The sequence below is a fragment of the Somniosus microcephalus genome, unplaced genomic scaffold, assembly GCF_052327205.1.
Source record: "Somniosus microcephalus isolate GS21.2 unplaced genomic scaffold, FLI_Smic_1.0 unresolved_chr6, whole genome shotgun sequence".
NCBI classification, from domain to species: domain Eukaryota; kingdom Metazoa; phylum Chordata; class Chondrichthyes; order Squaliformes; family Somniosidae; genus Somniosus; species Somniosus microcephalus.
Window position 1 is genome coordinate 9749367 of NW_028225184.1, and position 15000 is coordinate 9764366.

Genomic DNA, 15000 nt, shown 5'->3' on the forward strand with positions numbered 1-15000 from the left:
GTCCGGCACCGGGAAGTCGGGTGCCCGTCGCTCCGAATCGAGCCCGGGGTTTTCGTGCGTGTAACTGGGCGGGCGTTTGGACCCGGTTGTCCGGGAGCGGGTCCCCAACGGCGGGAGATTGCCTGGGTTTGGCCGGCCGGCAGTCGAACGCCTCTGGCTCCGAACTCCCGTGTCCGATTTCGGTCTGGGAGGGCTCGTTGGAAAGCCCCGACGCTGGCGCACAATATATTATCGGACTGGACCCCGGCAAGTTCGGGGAAGTGTCGCAGTCCCGTTCCGGCTGCCGCCCCGTCGGTCAGCGGCAGCTTATCGGGGATAACTTCGGGACGGAAAGTCCGATCCGGTCGGGGTGAACTGCGACTGAACGGGGTGGCGGGGCCGCACAGACCAGTAGCGGGCTTGTGTAGCTGCCTCTTGGCCCGGCCGAGGTACAGCCGTTGGCTGGAGACCGCTTTCCGACTGCTGAGCCGGTGCCGCGGGGATCCACCTTGACGCGCCGGCTGTACTAGCAAGCCAGGGGCAAGGGGCATCCAGTGGTACCGGAACGGAGTCGGTCCGACACCGGGAAGCCGGGTGCCCGTCTCTCCGAATCGAGCCCGGTGTTTTCGTGCGTGTAACTGGGCGGGCGTTTGGACCCGGTTGTCCGGGAGCGTGTCCGCAACGGCGGGAGGTTGCCTGAGTTTGGCCGGCCGGCAGTCGAACGCCTTTCGCTCCGGAATCCCGTGTCCGATTTCGGTCAGGGAGGGCTCGTTGGAAAGCCCCGGCGCTCGCGCACACTATATTGTCGGACTGGATCCCGGCAAGTTCGGGAAAGTGTCGCCGACCCGTACCGGCTGCCGCCCCGTCGGTCAGCGGCAGCTTATCGGGGATAACTTCGGGAAGGAAAGTCCGATCCGGGCGGGGTCAACTGCCACTGAACGGGGTGGCGGGCCCGCACAGACCAGTACCTGGCTTGTGTAGCTGCCCCTTTCCCCGGCCGAGGTGCAGCTGTTGGCTGGAGACCGCTTTCCGACTGCTGAGCCGGAGTCGCGGGGGCGCACCTTGACGCACCGGCTGTCCTAGCAAGCCAGGGGCAAGGGGCATCCAGTGGTACCGGAAGGGTGTCGGTCCGACACCGGGAAGCCGGGTGCCCGTCGCTCCGAATCGAGCCCGGTGTTTTCGTGCGTGTAACGGGGCGGCCGTTTGGACCCGGGTGTCCGGGAGCGGGTCCGCAACGGCGGGAGGTTGCCTGAGTTTGGCCGGCCGGCAGTCGAACGCCTTTCGCTCCGGACTCCCTTGTCCGATTTCGGCCAGGGAGGGCTCGTTGGAAAGCCCCGGCGTTGGCGCACACTATATTATCGGACTGGATCCCGGCAAGGTCGGGAAAGTGTCGCCGACCCGTACCGGCTGCCGCCCCGTCGGTCAGCGGCAGCGTATCGGGGACAACTTCGGGAAGGAAAGTCCGATCCGGGCGGGGTCAACTGCCACCGAACGGAGTGGCGGGCCCGCACAGAGCAGTACCTGTCTTGTGTAGCTGCCCCTTTCCCCGGCCGAGGTACAGCCGTTGGCTGGAGACCGCTTTCCGACTGCTGAGCCGGAGCCGCGGGGGCCCACCTTGAGGCGCCGGCTGTCCTAGCAAGCCAGGGGCAAGGGGCATCCAGTGGTATCGGAACGGAGTCGGTCCGACACCGGGAGGCCGGGTGCCCGTCGCTCCGAATCGAGCCCGGTGTTTTCGTGCGTGTAACAAGGCGGGCGTTTGGACACGGTTGTCCGGGAGCGGGTCCGCATCGGCGGGAGGTTGCCTGAGTTTGGCCGGCCGGCAGTCGAACGCCTTTGCCTCCGGACTTCCGTGTCCGATTTCGGTCAGGGAGGGCTCGTTGGACGGCCCCGGCACTGGCGCACACTATATTATCGGCCTGGACCCCGGCAAGTTCGGGAAAGTGTCGGCGACCCGTACCGGCTGCCGCCCCGTCGGTCAGCGGCAGCTTATCGGGGATAACTTCGGGAAGGAAAGTCCGATCCGGTCGGGGTCAACTGCAACTGAACGGGGTGGCGGGGCCGCACAGACCAGTAGCTGGCTTGTGTAGCTGCCCCTTTCCCCGGCCGAGGTACAGCCGTTGGCTGGAGACCGCTTTCCGACTGCTGAGCCGGAGCCGCGGGGGCCCACCTTGACGCGCCGGCTGTCCTAGCAAGCCAGGGGCAAGGGGCATCCAGTGGTACCGGAACGGAGTCGGTCCGACACCGGGAAGCCGGGTGCCCGTCGCTCCGAATCGAGCCCGGTGTTTTCGTGCGTGTAACAGGGCGGGCGTTTGGACCCGGTTGTCCGGGAGCGGTTCCGCAACGGCGGGAGGTTGCCTGAGTTTGGCCGGCCGGCGGTCGAACGCCTTTGGCTCCGGACTCCCGTGTCCGATTTCGGTCAGGGAGGGCTCGTTGGAAAGCCCCGGCGCTGGCGCACACTATATTATCGGCCTGGACCCCGGCAAGTTCGGGAAAGTGTCGCAGTCCCGTAGCGGCTGCCGCCCCGTCGGTCAGCGGCAGCGTATCGGGGACAACTTCGGGAAGGAAAGTCCGATCCGGGCGGGGTCAACTGCCACCGAACGGAGTGGCGGGCCCGCACAGAGCAGTACCTGTCTTGTGTAGCTGCCCCTTTCCCCGGCCGAGGTACAGCCGTTGGCTGGAGACCGCTTTCCGACTGCTGAGCCGGAGCCGCGGGGGCCCACCTTGAGGCGCCGGCTGTCCTAGCAAGCCAGGGGCAAGGGGCATCCAGTGGTATCGGAACGGAGTCGGTCCGACACCGGGAGGCCGGGTGCCCGTCGCTCCGAATCGAGCCCGGTGTTTTCGTGCGTGTAACAAGGCGGGCGTTTGGACACGGTTGTCCGGGAGCGGGTCCGCATCGGCGGGAGGTTGCCTGAGTTTGGCCGGCCGGCAGTCGAACGCCTTTGCCTCCGGACTTCCGTGTCCGATTTCGGTCAGGGAGGGCTCGTTGGACGGCCCCGGCACTGGCGCACACTATATTATCGGCCTGGACCCCGGCAAGTTCGGGAAAGTGTCGGCGACCCGTACCGGCTGCCGCCCCGTCGGTCAGCGGCAGCTTATCGGGGATAACTTCGGGAAGGAAAGTCCGATCCGGTCGGGGTCAACTGCCACTGAACGGGGTGGCGGGGCCGCACAGACCAGTAGCGGGCTTGTGTAGCTGCCCCTTTCCCCGGCCGAGGTACAGCCGTTGGCTGGAGACCGCTTTCCGACTGCTGAGCCGGAGCCGCGGGGGCCCACCTTGACGCGCCGGCTGTCCTAGCAAGCCAGGGGCAAGGGGCATCCAAGGGTACCGGAACGGAGTCGGTCCGACACCGGGAAGCCGGGTGCCCGTCGCTCCGAATCGAGCCCGGTGTTTTCGTGCGTGTAACGAGGCGGGCGTTTGGACCCGGTTGTCCTGGAGCGGGTCCGCAACGGCGGGGGATTGCCTGTGTTTGGCCGGCCGGCAGTCGAACGCCTATCGCTCTGGACTCCCGTGTCCGATTTCGGTCAGGGAGGGCTCGTTGGAAAGCCCCGGCGCTGGCGCACACTATATTATCGGCCTGGACCCCGGCAAGTTCGGCAAAGTGTCGCCATCCCGCAGCGGCTGACGGGCCGCCGGTGAGCGGCAGCTTATCGGGCATAACTTCGGGAGGGAAAGTCCGATCCGGTCCGGATCAACGGCAGCCGAACGGGGTGGCGGGCCCGCACAGACCAGTGCCTGGCTTGTGTAGCTGCCCCTTTCCCCGGCCGAGGTACAGCCGTTGGCTGGAGACCACTTTCCGACCACTGAGACGGCGGGGCGGGGGGCGGCCTGCACGCGCCGGCTGCCAGAGCAAGCCAGGGGCAAGGGGCATCCAACGGTATCTGAACGGAGTCGGTCCGACACCGGGAAGCCGGGTGCCCGTCGCTCCGAATCGAGCCTGGGGTGTACGTGTGTTTAACAAGGCGGGCGTTTGGACCCGGTTGCCCGGCACCAGTCGAACGCCTGTCGCTCCCGACTCCCGTGTCCGATTTCGTTCGGGGATGGCTCGTTGGAAAGCCCCGGCTCCGGCGCACACTATATTGCCGAAGTGGCCCCGGGCGAGTTCGGGAAAGTGTCGCCGTCCCGCAGCGGCTGACGGGCCGTCGGTCAGCGGCAGCGTATCGGGGATAACGTCGGGAAGGAAAGTCCGATCCGGTCGGGGACAACGGCAGCTGAACGGGGTGGCGGGGCCGCACAGAGCAGTACCTCGCTTGTGTAGCTGCCTCTTTCCGCGGCCGAGGTACAGCCGTTGGCTGGAGACCGCTTTCCGACCACTGAGACGGCGGGGCAGGGGGCGGCCTGCACGCGCCGGCTGCCAGAGCAAGCCAGGGGCAAGGGGCATCCAACGGTATCTGAACGGAGTCGGTCCGACACCGAGAAGCCGGGTGCCCGTCGCTCCGAAGCGAGACCGGGGTTTTTCGTGTGTAACGTGGCGGGCCTTTGGACCCGGTTGGCCGGGCGGCAGTGGAACACACACAGACACTCGCATACACTGAGAGAGACAGAGAGAAGATAGAGATACACAGAGTGAGAAAGACAAAGTCAACTCAGTAACTGAAATGTGAAAACTGACAACTGGGAAACCAAAAGTCAGAGTGGCAAATGATGAACCAAGGTGGCAAATGATTAACTGAAAACTTGTCATTCACATTTGGGACGGAATTCACGATGGGAATGTATTCGGCCGCCTTACCGGGGCTTGGGGGTGCTGCTTTCCCGCTTGTGGAACCGAGTTGGGGTCGTCAAATGGCCTGGTGCATTGTTTGAAACACTGGTTAATGAGTTGTCAAGGTAGGAAATCATAGAACATAAGAGCAGCTCATTAACTGAAATTTTGAACATCGACAACTGGTTAACCAAAAGCCAGAGCGACAAATGATTAACCAAGGAGGCAACTCATTAACTGAATTTCGAACATCGACAACTGGGTAACCAAAAGACACAGGGACAAATGAGTAACCAAAGGGCCAACTCATTAACTGAAATTTCAAAGAGGCAACTCATTAACTGAAATTTTGAACATCGACAACTGGTTAACCAAAAGCCAGAGCGACAAATGAGTAACCAAGGAGGCAACTCATTAACTGAATTTCGAACATCGACAACTGGATAACCAAAAGACACAGGGACAAATGAGTAACCAAAGGGCCAACTCATTAACTGAAATTTCAAAGAGGCAACTCATTAACTGAAATTTTGAACATCGACAACTGGTTAACCAAAAGCCAGAGCGACAAATGATTAACCAAGGAGGCAACTCATTAACTGAATTTCGAACATCGACAACTGGGTAACCAAATGTCAGAGCGACAAATGATTAACCAAGGAGGCAACTCATTAACTGAATTTCGAACATCGACAACTGGTTAACCAAGAGTCAGAGCGACAAATGATTAACCAAGGAGGCAACTCATTAACTGAATTTCGAACATCGACAACTGGGTAACCAAAAGACACAGGGACAAATGAGTAACCAAAGGGCCAACTCATTAACTGAAATTTCAAAGAGGCTACTCATTAACTGAAATTTCGAACATCGACAACTGGTTAACCAAAAGTCAGAGTGGCAAATGATTAACCAAGCAGGCAACTGATTAACTGAAAACTTGTCATTCACATTTGGGACGGAATTCACGATGGGAATGTATTCGGCCCCCTTACCGGGGCTTGGGGTGCTGCTTTCCCGCTTGTGGAACCGAGTTGGGGTCGTCAAATGGCCTGGTGCATTGTTTGAAACACTGGTTAGTGAGTTGTCAAGGTCGGAAATCATAGAACATAAGAGCAGCTCATTAACTGAAATTTTGAACATCGACAACTGGTTAACCAAAAGCCAGAGCGACAAATGATTAACCAAGGAGGCAACTCATTAACTGAATTTCGAACATCGACAACTGGTAAACCAAAAGACACAGGGACAAATGAGTAACCAAAGGGCCAACTCATTAACTGAAATTTCAAAGAGGCAACTCATTCACTGAAATTTTGAACATCGACAACTGGTTAACCAAAAGCCAGAGCGACAAATGATTAACCAAGGAGGCAACTCATTAACTGAATTTCGAACATCGACAACTGGTTAACCAAATGTCAGAGCGACAAATGATTAACCAAGGAGGCAACTCATTAACTGAATTTCGAACATCGACAACTGGGTAACCAAGAGTCAGAGCGACAAATGATTAACCAAGGAGGCAACTCATTAACTGAATTTCGAACATCGACAACTGGGTAACCAAAAGACACAGGGACAAATGAGTAACCAAAGGGCCAACTCATTAACTGAAATTTCAAAGAGGCAACTCATTAACTGAAATTTTGAACATCGACAACTGGTTAACCAAAGGCCAGAGCGACAAATGAGTAACCAAGCAGGCAACTGAATAACTGAAAACTTGTCATTCACATTTGGGACGGAATTCACGATGGGAATGTATTCGGCCCCCTTACCGGGCCTTGGGGTGCTGCTTTCCCGCTTGTGGAACCGAGTTGGGGTCGTCAAATGGCCTGGTGCATTGTTTGAAACACTGGTTAATGAGTTGTCAAGGTCGGAAATCATAGAACATAAGAGCAGCTCATTAACTGAAATTTTGAACATCGACAACTGGTTAACCAAAAGCCAGAGCGACAAATGATGAACCAAGGAGGCAACTCATTAACTGAATTTCGAACATCGACAACTGGTTAACCAAAAGTCAGAGCGACAAATGATTAACCAAGGAGGCAACTCATTAACTGAATTTCGAACATCGACAACTGGTTAACCAAAAGACACAGGGACAAATGAGTAACCAAAGGGCCAACTCATTAACTGAAATTTCAAAGAGGCAACTCAGTAACTGAAATTTTGAACATCGACAACTGGTTAACCAAGAGTCAGAGCGACAAATGACTAACCAAGGAGGCAACTCATTAACTGAATTTCGAACATCGACAACTGGTTAACCAAAAGACACAGGGACAAATGAGTAACCAAAGGGCCAACTCATTAACTGAAATTTCAAAGAGGCAACTCAGTAACTGAAATTTTGAACATCGACAACTGGTTAACCAAAAGCCAGAGCGACAAATGATTAACCAAGGAGGCAACTCATTAACTGAATTTCGAACATCGACAACTGGTTAACCAAAAGACACAGGGACAAATGAGTAACCAAAGGGCCAACTCATTAACTGAAATTTCAAAGAGGCAACTCATTAACTGAAATTTTGAACATCGACAACTGGATAACCAAGAGTCAGAGCGACAAATGATTAACCAAGGAGGCAACTCATTAACTGAAATTCGAACATCGACAACTAGTTAACCAAGAGTCAGAGCGACAAATGATTAACCAAGGAGGCAACTCAGTAACTGAATTTCGAACATCGACAACTGGTTAACCAAGAGTCAGAGCGACAAATGATTAACCAAGGAGGCAACTCATTAACTGAATTTCGAACATCGACAACTGGTAAACCAAAAGACACAGGGACAAATGAGTAACCAAAGGGCCAACTCATTAACTGAAATTTCAAAGAGGCAACTCATTAACTGAAATTTTGAACATCGACAACTGGTTAACCAAAAGCCAGAGCGACAAATGATTAACCAAGGAGGCAACTCAGTAACTGAATTTCGAACATCGACAACTGGTTAACCAAATGTCAGAGCGACAAATGATTAACCAAGGAGGCAACTCATTAACTGAATTTCGAACATCGACAACTGGGTAACCAAGAGTCAGAGCGACAAATGATTAACCAAGGAGGCAACTCATTAACTGAATTTCGAACATCGACAACTGGTTAACCAAATGTCAGAGCGACAAATGATTAACCAAGCAGGCAACTGAATAACTGAAAACTTGTCATTCACATTTGGGACGGAATTCCAGATGGGAGTGTATTCGGCCCCCTTACCGGGCCTTGGGGTGCTGCTTTCCCGCTTGTGGAACCGAGTTGGGGTCGTCAAATGGCCTGGTGCATTGTTTGAAACACTGGTTAATGAGTTGTCAAGGTCGGAAATCATAGAACATAAGAGCAGCTCATTAACTGAAATTTTGAACATCGACAACTGGTTAACCAAGAGTCAGAGCGACAAATGATTAACCAAGGAGGCAACTCATTAACTGAATTTCGAACATCGACAACTGGGTAACCAAAAGACACAGGGACAAATGAGTAACCAAAGGGCCAACTCATTCACTGAAATTTCAAAGAGGCAACTCATTAACTGAAATTTGAACATCGACAACTGGTTAACCAAATGTCAGAGCGACAAATGAGTAACCAAGCAGGCAACTGATTAACTGAAAACTTGTCATTCACATTTGGGACGGAATTCCGGATGGGAGTGTATTCGGCCCCCTTACCGGACCTTGGGGTGCTGCTTTCCCGCTTGTGGAACCGAGTTGGGGTCGTCAAATGGCCTGGTGCATTGTTTGAAACACTGGTTAATGAGTTGTCAAGGTAGGAAATCATAGAACATAAGAGCAGCTCATTAACTGACATTTTGAACATCGACAACTGGTTAACCAAAAGCCAGAGCGACAAATGATTAACCAAGGAGGCAACTCATTAACTGAATTTCGAACATCGACAACTGGTTAACCAAGTGTCAGAGCGACAAATGATTAACCAAGGAGGCAACTCATTAACTGAAATTTGAACATCGACAACTGGTTAACCAAATGTCAGAGCGACAAATGAATAACCAAGGAGGCAACTCATTAACTGAATTTCGAACATCGACAACTGGTTAACCAAGAGTCAGAGCGACAAATGATTAACCAAGGAGACAACTCGTTAACTGAATTTCGAACATCGACAACTGGATAACAAAATGTCAGAGCGACAAATGATTAACCAAGGAGGCAACTCAGTAACTGAATTTCGAACATCGACAACTGGTTAACAAAATGTCAGAGCGACAAATGAATAACCAAGGAGGCAACTCATTAACTGAAATTTGAACATCGACAACTGGGTAACCAAAACTCAGAGCGGCAAATGATTAACCAAGGAGGCAACTCATTAACTGAATTTCGAACATCGACAACTGGTTAACCAAGTGTCAGAGCGACAAATGATTAACCAAGGAGGCAACTCATTAACTGAATTTCGAACATCGACAACTGGTTAACCAAAAGTCAGAGCGACAAATGATTAACCAAGGAGGCAACTCATTAACTGAATTTCGAACATCGACAACTGGTTAACCAAGAGTCAGAGCGACAAATGATTAACCAAGGAGGCAACTCATTAACTGAATTTCGAACATCGACAACTGGTTAACAAAATGTCAGAGCGACAAATGATTAACCAAGGAGGCAACTCAGTAACTGAATTTCGAACATCGACAACTGGTTAACAAAATGTCAGAGCGACAAATGATTAACCAAGGAGGCAACTCATTAACTGAAATTTGAACATCGACAACTGGTTAACCAAAACTCAGAGCGACAAATGATTAACCAAGGAGGCAACTCATTAACTGAATTTCGAACATCGACAACTGGTTAACCAAGTGTCAGAGCGACAAATGAGTAACCAAGGAGGCAACTCATTAACTGAATTTCGAACATCGACAACTGGTTAACCAAAAGTCAGAGCGACAAATGATTAACCAAGGAGGCAACTCATTAACTGAATTTCGAACATCGACAACTGGTTAACCAAGAGTCAGAGCGACAAATGATTAACCAAGGAGGCAACTCATTAACTGAATTTCGAACATCGACAACTGGTTAACAAAATGTGAGGCAACTTAGTAACTGAATTTCGAACATCGACAACTGGTTAACCAAGAGTCAGAGCGACAAATGATTAACCAAGGAGGCAACTCAGTAACTGAATTTCGAACATCGACAACTGGTTAACCAAAAGACACAGGGACAAATGAGTAAACAAAGGGCCAAATCATTAACTGAAATTCCAAAGAGGCAACTCAATAACTGAAATTTGAACATCGGCAACTGGTTAACCAAATGTCAGAGCGACAAATGATTAACCAAGGAGGCAACTCATTAACTGAAATTTTAAAATTGACAACTGGATAACCAAAAGTGGGAACTCATGTTTCGGACGGGCTTACATACGGCAGGCTGACGCCCGGTAGAGGCCCGGGCTTCGCCTCCCTGGCGTAAGCGACCGTCTCCGAATCGATAAAAGGCGTAAAATCGGAGTTCAGAGCGGGAAAAATTTTTCCCGAAAACGGCCGGAAAAAGAAAAATGTCTCCTTTTCCGCCGAGCAGGGTGGCATTCGAACGGGCACGGGAAGCCGCGTCTAACGGTGTAAAAACGGCTTGGCTGCGATGCGGGAGTGCGGAGATATGGCCGTTCAAAGTTGTACTGGAAGTCCGGAAGGAGAAAAATTTGACTGCCTGTAGCCGAAAAAAGTTCCGGCGGTCGGTCACAAAAGTCAAATCCGTCCCGCTGATTTGACACTTGTCATTTCTGGCAGGGGGGATTGGCGGGGTACCTGGAGAATGGTAGGAGGTGGTTTTTCGAGACTTTGTCTGTTTTCCAGATTACTGTCTAGGGCCTCCAGGTCTGCAGAGACCGACCCGGGCTGCCGTCCAACCGACTTTTAACCCTTTTTGGGTGGAAATTTATTTCCATTTTTAACCAATTTTCGGGTTTTTGGTCGGGCTTAAAAACGGCAGCCTGACGCCCGGCAGAGGCCGGGGCTTCGGCTCCCTTGCGTAAGGGACCGTATACGAAACGATTAAAGCCGAAAAATCCGAGTTCAGAGCGGGAAATTTTTTTCCAGAAATCGGCCGAAAAATAAAAATTTTCTCCTTTTCCGCCGAGCAGGGCGGCATTCGAACGGGCACGGGAAGCCGCGTCTAACGGTGTAAGAACGGCTTGGCTCCGACGCGGGAGTGCGGAGATATGGCCGTTCAAAGTTGTACTGGAAGTACAGAAGGGAAAAGATTTGACCGCCTTTTGCGGGCCTCGGGTGATGCTTCCCGGCCTGGGAAAGTGAGTTGCTCCCGGCAAATTGACATGTGCCATTTATGATTTCGAGACATCATTAACCAAAACACGGAAGTCCGATGGGAAAAGATTCGGGCCCTTTAAGCGGGCCTCCGGTGATGCTTTCCGGCTTGGGAAAGTGAATTGCTCCCGCCAAATTGACATGTGCATTTAACGATTTCGAGACATGATTAACCAAAACGCGGAAGTCCGATGAGAAAAGATTCGGCCGCTTCACGCGGGCCTCGGGTGATGCTTTCCGGCTTGGGAAAGTGATTTGCTACCGCCAAATTGACATGTGTCATTTCTGGCAAGTGTCTCCGAACATAGTTTATGAGTTGGAGTTCGGGAACTCATTAACCAAGACGGAAGTCCCGATGAAGAAAAAAAAAAGGCCCATTTGCGGCGATTTGGGTGCTCCTGGTCGGATACAGGTGGCCGTTTGACCCGCTGATTTGACACTTGTCATTTCTGGCAGGGGGGATTGGCGGGGTACCTGGAGAATGGTAGGAGGTGGTTTTTCGAGACTTGGTCTGTTTTCCAGATTACTGTCTAGGGCCTCCAGGTCTGCAGAGACCGACCCGGGCTGCCGTCCAACCGACTTTTAACCCTTTTTGGGTGGAAATTTATTTCCATTTTTAACCAATTTTCGGGTTTTTGGTCGGGCTTAAAAAACGGCAGCCTGACGCCTGGCAGAGGCCGGGGCTTCGGCTCCCCTTGCGTAAGGGACCGTATTCGACCCGATTAAGCCCCGAAAATGGATCCAAATGTCGGCCGACCAAGTAAGCTTGCTGGGGAGAGAGACTAAGTGCCGGGCTGGGCACCTCATTAACCAGTGAAAAGTTTTGGCTGCTGGAGAGACTAAGTCCCAGCCTGGGCACATCATTAACCATAAATGAAAAAGGCGAGGCCGAGTCTGGTGCATGGCTAACTGATTAACCAAATTGGCAAGGCCCGGGCTGAAAGTGAATGAGCGACCCGTGGCCAGGGGGCTGGAATGCGGGAGAGAATCCAACCCCCAAAATATGGAAGTCCGATGAGAAAATATTCGGCCGCCTTTTGCGGGCCTCGGGTGTTGCTTCCCGGCCTGGGAAAGTGAGTTGCTCCCGGCAAATTGACATGTGCATTTTTTGATTTCGAGACATGATTAACCAAATCACGGAAGTCCGGTGAGAAAAGATTCGGCCGCTTCACGCCGGCCTCGGGTGATGCTTTCCGGCTTGGGAAAGTGAGTTGCTACCGCCAAATTGACATGTGTCATTTCTGGCAAGTGTCTCAGGACATAGTTTATGAGTTGCAGCTTGGGAAATCATTAACCTAGTCGGAAGTCCCGATGAAGAAAAAAAAAAGTGCCATTTGCGGCGATTTGGGTGCTCCTGGTCGGATAGAGGTGGCCGTTTGACCCGCTGATTTGACACTTGTCATTTCTGGCAGGGGGGGTTGGCGGGGTGCCCGGAGATTTTCGGGAACACGATTTTCAGAACAAAATTCACTCAGCGGGAGCACTTTGAAAATGCCCGAAAAGTGTTACTTTGCTAAAAGGCTCATTTTATCAATATAGAGACCTTTCAAAGAGTATTGGAAAGTCATATTAAAATGGTTTTGTGGCTTTTATGACTTAATGACAAAAAACTCTAAGTGTGAATCTGAAATCGTAGACAGACAGCAGAAACATATAAATAATTCCAGCGTCTAAGTTTCATTTGCTGTCTGTCACACAGGTGCCTCTGAACCGGTCAGGGCCTGTGACCCCACTGAGCTTGTGTTTTATGGCTTATGCACACGCAGTGTTTGCACCAAGTTCCCCTGTGTTGTGCGCTCAGTGGGCCCGTCCAAGACAGCAGAAACAAGACGTACATGCCAGCGTCTTTAAAGTTTCATTTGTTGTCTTGTCACACAGGTGCCTCTGAACGGGTCAGGGCCTGTGACCCCACTGAGTTGTTTACTGGGGCTAATGCACAAGCAGTGTTTTGTCAGATTCCACTGTGTTGTGCGCTCAGTGGGTCCGTCTAAAATGACAAGACAGCAGAAACATTCCAGCGAGTTTCATTTGTTGTCTTGTCACACAGGTGCCTCTGAACGGGTCAGGGCCTGTGACCCCACTGAGTTGTTTACTGGGGCTAACGCACAAGCAGTGTTTGTCAGAGAGTTCCACTGTGTTGTGCGCTCAGTGGGTCCGTCTAAAATGACAAGACAGCAGAAACATTCCAGCGAGTTCCATTTGTTGTCTTGTCACACAGGTGCCTCTGAGCGGGTCAGGGCCTGTGACCCCATTGAGCTTTGTGAGCAACGTATGCACACGCAGTGTTTGCAACGAGATTCCCCTGTGTCGTGCGCTCAGTGGGCCCGTACGACCGATTTGGTGACTCGCGTCCGTAGTGGGAGTCCCCGGGTCGGCCCAGTATAGAGAGAGGCTGGTGTTCAGGCTATTTCAGGGTTTCCTCTCGTTTCTGTCGCTGGTGACAAGACGGGCATGCACACGGCGAGTCAGAGAGAGGGTGTCGGCGCAGCTCCCGGTGTTTTCTTCCTTGGCCGCGCCCTTCTCTTTGTCCTTGAAACTCTTTCGCGTGAGTCCGAGACGTCCTGTGATTCTCAGTGGTCCTATTCAGGCAGCGGAGCGGGTGTCCGCGTCTTGTGCACGAAATCTTGTGTGCTCAGTGCGTCCCGTTCTGCTAGCTGAAGACGCTATTTCTCTGGCAAATTTCAGCAAAGAAACGCGCACGCAGACAGACACACGCACGCGTGGTGTAGGTTGTTGTTGTGTGAGTGGTTTTTCTTGCCTTGACGGTTACCGGTTGCAAACACAATTAAGTTGAACCCGGCACCAACCTCTCTGTGGTGGGGAGGCCATGTGCCCAGCAAGACAAAGCGATTGTTGGTGGTGGTGGTGGTGATGGTGGTGGTGGCTAATAAAGAAAGGTCGTATTTCGCTAGCTTTACCCCGAGCGTGTTCTCGCGACTTGGTTGGTCTTCCGTCCTGACGGTGGTTCCGCGCGCGTGCGCGCTCAGCCTGATGCAAAAACACCAAAAACCCTTCTGTGCCTCAACCAAAGTTCCCAAAAGTCCCGTCTGTGCTCACTCTAATGCTTCTGCTAATGTCGAGTCGTTTCGCACTCGTATGGACGGTCCGGCCTGGTCGCGAGCCCGGCAAGGTGGGCTTTCGTTGTGTCGGCTTTTTTTGTACTGTTACACACGCACACACACCAGCAGGAGAGCTTCCCGGGGTTTGCTTCTTGCATCTGCCCGGAGCCATGGTCGGCCGCGTCCGGCGCCTCTTGCGCGGGCGAGAGGTTACATTCCAAACAAAAACTCGCCGAACTCGCACGAACAGGCAAAACAGTCGCACCGGTCCGGGATAGCAAACGAGTTTAGATCGGTCAGAGAGCCCGAGTTGGAGGAGTTGGGGTGGAATTTGAACGGTGCACCGAGAAGGTGATGTGTGTGTGTGCGCACGGCAGTTGGTTTCGGTCGGCTTGAGACAGGGACGGCCCTGGCACGCTTGGGTGGTTCTTCGTTCAGCATGGACTTTTGCGGTTCAATGACAGGCAGAGAAAAAAAGAGAAGATGGCGAGATGGGGAGGTGTCCTGGCTTGACTTTGATGCAACAAAAAGCCTGGCCCTCTTTGCTTTTCTAATTCTGCTGCCTACTGACGCCTCCGCCTCATGTCTTTGCTGTTCGTTGGCTTCCCCCTGTGTGACCTTGGCCTGCGGCCCTTCTTTCGACTTCCGTCTCTTCCAGTCTCGTGCATCATCTCTTATCTTGTGCCGAGCCTATCTCTCAACCTCTCTCTCTCTCTCACACGCAAGCTCTGCTGCTCCCCTCTTCTCGTCCGGATCGGACAACAATGGACTTTGCCACCGTCTTGCAAGCATTAACACCGCAGTCGAATTGAAGGGAGCTTCTGCGGGCTCGCGTGCTGCCTGGCGGCTCGTCGTCGGGACCTCGGCGAACGGCCACTGTGAGCTCTGCTGGGATTTGAACCGGTGATGCAGGCCCGGCTTTCTTTTCCCCCCGTAGTGCAACTTTG

The 15000-nt window shown here is 52.7% G+C and overlaps 1 protein-coding gene across 1 annotated transcript in view; it reads right to left on the reverse strand.

The window, feature by feature from the left end:
* Positions 1–14047: 14047 nt before the first annotated feature.
* Positions 14048–15000, reverse strand: part of LOC147087026 (DNA replication complex GINS protein PSF1-like) — a 128245-nt gene continuing 127292 nt past the window's right edge. Inside the window, exon 5 of the mRNA XM_085978017.1 lies at positions 14048–14104. Within this exon, the coding sequence (XP_085834143.1) occupies positions 14048–14104 (57 nt within the window). The remainder of the gene's footprint in view (positions 14105–15000) is intronic.